This window comes from Limulus polyphemus, unplaced genomic scaffold (genome assembly GCF_000517525.1).
Source record: "Limulus polyphemus unplaced genomic scaffold, Limulus_polyphemus-2.1.2 Scaffold8821, whole genome shotgun sequence".
NCBI lineage: Eukaryota > Metazoa > Arthropoda > Merostomata > Xiphosura > Limulidae > Limulus > Limulus polyphemus.
This window is the reverse complement of record NW_013674431.1, coordinates 16,273-20,649: the sequence shown is the minus strand read 5'-3', so window position 1 is coordinate 20,649 and position 4,377 is coordinate 16,273. Positions and strand designations below refer to the sequence as shown.

Below are 4,377 nucleotides of genomic sequence, written 5' to 3'. Positions count from 1 at the left end.
TGCCAGGCAAGTGCTCTACCAACTGGGTGAAAGGGTTATCCCACCAGCTATTTTTGGTATAGTTTATATCTACTGCCAGGCAAGTGCTCTACCAACTGGGTGAAAGGGTTATCCCACCAGCTATTTTTGGTATAGTTTATATCTACTGCCAGGCAAGTGCTCTACCAACTGGGTGAAAGGGTTATCCCGCCAGCTATTTTTGGTATAGTTTATATCTACTGCCAGGCAAGTGCTCTACCAACTGGGTGAAAGGGTTATCCCACCAGCTATTTTCGGTATAGCACATTAAACATCTCATACCATCATAGACTCAGTTTTATCCATAATAATTTATGTATTGTAAAAATCTAGCTAGGTCATCAATGAGAGGCAGTTTTTTTACATTTATTTATTATACTGTCCATCAAAACATCATATTAGACCATATTTAGGGTTTAAAGTTTTAGCTGAAATCTACAAAGCGACTTACATACACTGTCTAAAACATCCAAGATATTTTTAAACATCATCGTCAGAAGTTTACAAAATGAGACGTTTGTAATTAATGTGTAAAAAATGTGACGTTTCTAGATGTTACAGAACATGTTTTAGTAACCAGTACTAACTAGTAAATAAACGAGACATTAAATTCTAAAGAATTACTAATATTTTATTCATTGACAAATATTCTAATCACCAGATGAAACATCTATCTAGTTTATACAACAAAATGTTCTGGCAATCATTAAATAAAATCTTTACAGATTATAAAATCGCTAACAAAGAATTTGTTTACATAAAATGATCTGTAGCTAATAATAATTTCTTGTGTTTTCCTAGAAAGTTGTTTTGTAATGTTGGTCTACGATCTATATAAAGTTATATATGAATCTAAAATAAAGTTTACGTAGACTATGATAGAACAGCATCTGGTTTCCATATAAACTTTTTGTTCTGTAATAAAGGTTCTTAACTTTACGTTACATCACTTTACACAGTATTTATGTGTTTACCTACAATTGTATATGACTGTAGACATGTTCCAGAAATATAACTGATGTTGACCAATGAAAGTAAAAAAATTATTACTATTTAAATACTTGAACACAAAGTACTTTTTTTTACTTGTTGTATCTCTTTGTCATGTAAAATAAACAATACCTTAAAACAAACTACTGGCCTGGATTACATATATTGCATTTTAAAGACTAGAACATAAACCAAGATAAAAAACATACATTCTCGAATAAAACATACTCTGTTACTCTTGGATACGAACGTAAACCGAAGTAGTAACTACATTACAATGAACAAAACATACTCTGTTACTCTTGGATACGAACGTAAACCGAGGTAGTAACTACATTACAATGAATAAAAGATGCTCTGATAAACTTGGATTTGTAGACCATTTTTGAACCTAAGTGATTTTGTTATATCTAATGACAGAATAAATAGTCCTATGCTGAAACATAGCTCCAGACATTTATTCGTATCCAATTAAACAGTGGCTATCTTGACTACAACTTTTTCATTACTTCTGCCATGTGATTTAGGGCACTGCCTGCCTTGAACCAGCTAATCTGGGTTTCATTGAATGTGTGCATGAGATTGAAGGTGTCTTTGGTTCCATCTTCATGTTTGACAACACACTTAACAGGCTAAAGGAAAAAAACATATCCATCAGAAGAATGATCTCATGCTCATGTATAAAAATATATTTATATTTCCAAACTTTGAGATAGTCAAAAATACAAATTATTAGCAGCCTCATCTTTTGATTAGCAGTTTTTATTTTAGATCTTATCTCTTAGTAAAGTATCCTGCTTATATGTTGTAATATGCTAATAATACCATGGTTTTATCTGCACATGTTCACAACCTACTGATCAAGACACATGTCAGGTTACACAAGAGGTAATGAACCACTGGTTCAGGTCACACAAGAGGTAATGAACCATTGGTTCAGGTCACACAAGAGGTAATGAACCATTGGTTCAGGTCACACAAGTGGTAATGAACCACTGGTTCAGGTCACACAAGTGGTAATGAACCATTGGTTCAGGTCACACAAGTGGTAATGAACCACTGGTTCAGGGTCACACAAGTGGTAATGAACCATTGGTTCAGGTCACACAAGTGGTAATGAACCATTGGTTCAGGTTACACAAGAGGTAATGAACCATTGGTTCAGGTTACACAAGAGGTAATGAACCATTGGTTCAGGTTACACAAGAGGTAATGAACCATTGGTTCAGGTTACACAAGAGGTAATGTAGTCTGTAACTGGATATTCATGATGAACATAAACATTTTTATGCTACATACAAGACTGCTAAAGATAATAATAGTTATAATTTTAAGGCATACATCTTAATGACAATGATATGTTAATATAAAAACAAGTATAACTCTCAACTCTATTCATATGTACTAGCCAAGGTATATATAAGCTAAGAAACTCGAGATATTCAGTTTATAATAACCATTCTAAACAGACAATATTTATAATTCCTGTTTGTTTTGCAGAAACTGGTCTTACAGTAAAAACAAAGAAACTACAGCTCAAGGAATGAAGGTTTTGGTTTTGTTTTTATACAAAGAATACCTTAGGTAAAGGATTTAATATTACAAAATGTCAATGACCATGAACAAAACATCTATCATAACGCATTCTTTTGGCACTGTGGTTTTTTTTTCATTCAGTAAATTATAAAAAGTTATTTCATTTAACGAATTATTATTAGTTTTGAGACAACTTGTTTTCTCTCACTGTACACTAATCTGTATCAAAAGACGACCTCTAAACTTTACAACTTACTAACTATTCAAAACTCCAAATGATGTTATAATGAAGAAAGGTACATTTTACCTCTAACGATTAATATTAGTGAATAAAAAATACCAACTTGGAACCTTCAACTCTCTCAATATGGGCTCGGTCAATTTGACCGACCACGTGACTTCATTATACTCCGTACATCATTTTACATTCACAAAATGTATTTTCTATTACTTTTAATATTTCAATTGACAAATACATCTTTTACATACAAAAAATAAATATTAATAAAATAAAAAGGCAATGTTAGATATTATCTATTAATAAAAAACAAGCAAATATTTATAAGCACACTTCATGTAGAAATTTAAATTCTCACCTTGCTGGGAGCTAAATCTTTAAGACCTAAAAGCGAAACCTTGTCATTTGGTCTGATTTTGTTATAATCCGCTGGGTTTTCAAAAGTAAGCGGTAACATTCCTTGTTTCTTTAAGTTAGTTTCTAGGGAAGAAAATAAAAATACTTTTATAATGATAACAATATTTTTTGATTGAAAATATACATCCAAATACGTATTATTCTATATTTCGTATTAAAAGTTTTTTTTAGGAAACTCCTTTTGCTAAGATTGTTTTATTCTTTTTACTAGACAAGTGTGTTATGTTTTATCCTTTTTACTAGACAAGTGTGTTATGTTTATCCTTTTTACTAGACAAGTGTGTTATGTTTTATCCTTTTTACTAGACAAGTGTGTTATGTTTTATCCTTTTTACTAGACAAGTGTGTTATGTTTTATCCTTTTTATTAGACAAGTGTGTTATGTTTTATCCTTTTTACTAGACAAGTGTGTTGTTTTATTCTTATATTTATTAGCAAGTTCTCAAGATGAAGCAGTAAAAGTGTTTAGTAGAGAACATATCCTTCTATTTTTCCATTTCTAAGCTTAACGTAACACCATGGATAAAAATTTACATATATCTAATTTTCAGCACATAAAACAAAACTTGTTTGTTCCACTTTCTGTTAATGTAACTGCTCTACCATTTATTTGTGTTTAGCACAAAGCTAGGACTATCTGCCTCATTTCCATTGTGTGGAATCAAACCCTAGATTTTAAGACTTCTTACAAAGCAAACAATAACAATTTATTACGTATGTAGAATTGTACAGTATTACCATGAATTCTGGCAAAACTCTTTACGATGATGGCTCTTCCCCCGAGATGCCGAGGTTCAAGTGCAGCGTGTTCTCGGGAACTTCCTTCACCATAGTTTTCATCTCCAATAACACACCAGTTGACACCTTTAGCCTAAGAAATCGAAGTTACTCTTTATATGAAAACCATTCTGGGAATTATTTACTATATTCAAACTATATTATAAACAAAGTTACATTATCAGCTTCATTGTTTATAAACAAAGACACATTATCAGCTTCATTGTTTATAAACAGTCACATTATCAGCTTCATTGTTTATAAACAGTCACATTATCAGCTTCATTGTTTATAAACAAAGTCACGTTATCAGCTTCATTGTTTATAAACAGTCACGTTATCAGCTTCATTGTTTATAAACAGTCACGTTATCAGCTTCATTGTTTATAAACAAAGTCACG

The 4,377-nt window shown here is 31.5% G+C and overlaps 1 protein-coding gene across 1 annotated transcript in view; it reads right to left on the bottom strand.

Annotated features, from left to right (window-relative positions):
• Positions 1-628: 628 nt before the first annotated feature.
• LOC106475572 (aconitate hydratase, mitochondrial-like) overlaps positions 629-4,377 on the bottom strand; it is a gene marked incomplete at its 5' end in the record, with an annotated part of 19,630 nt that continues 15,881 nt past the window's right edge. The window contains 3 exons of the mRNA XM_013936251.2: positions 629-1,640; positions 3,141-3,262; positions 3,938-4,070. Coding sequence (XP_013791705.2) covers positions 1,500-1,640; positions 3,141-3,262; positions 3,938-4,070 — 396 coding nt within the window. The remainder of the gene's footprint in view (positions 1,641-3,140; positions 3,263-3,937; positions 4,071-4,377) is intronic.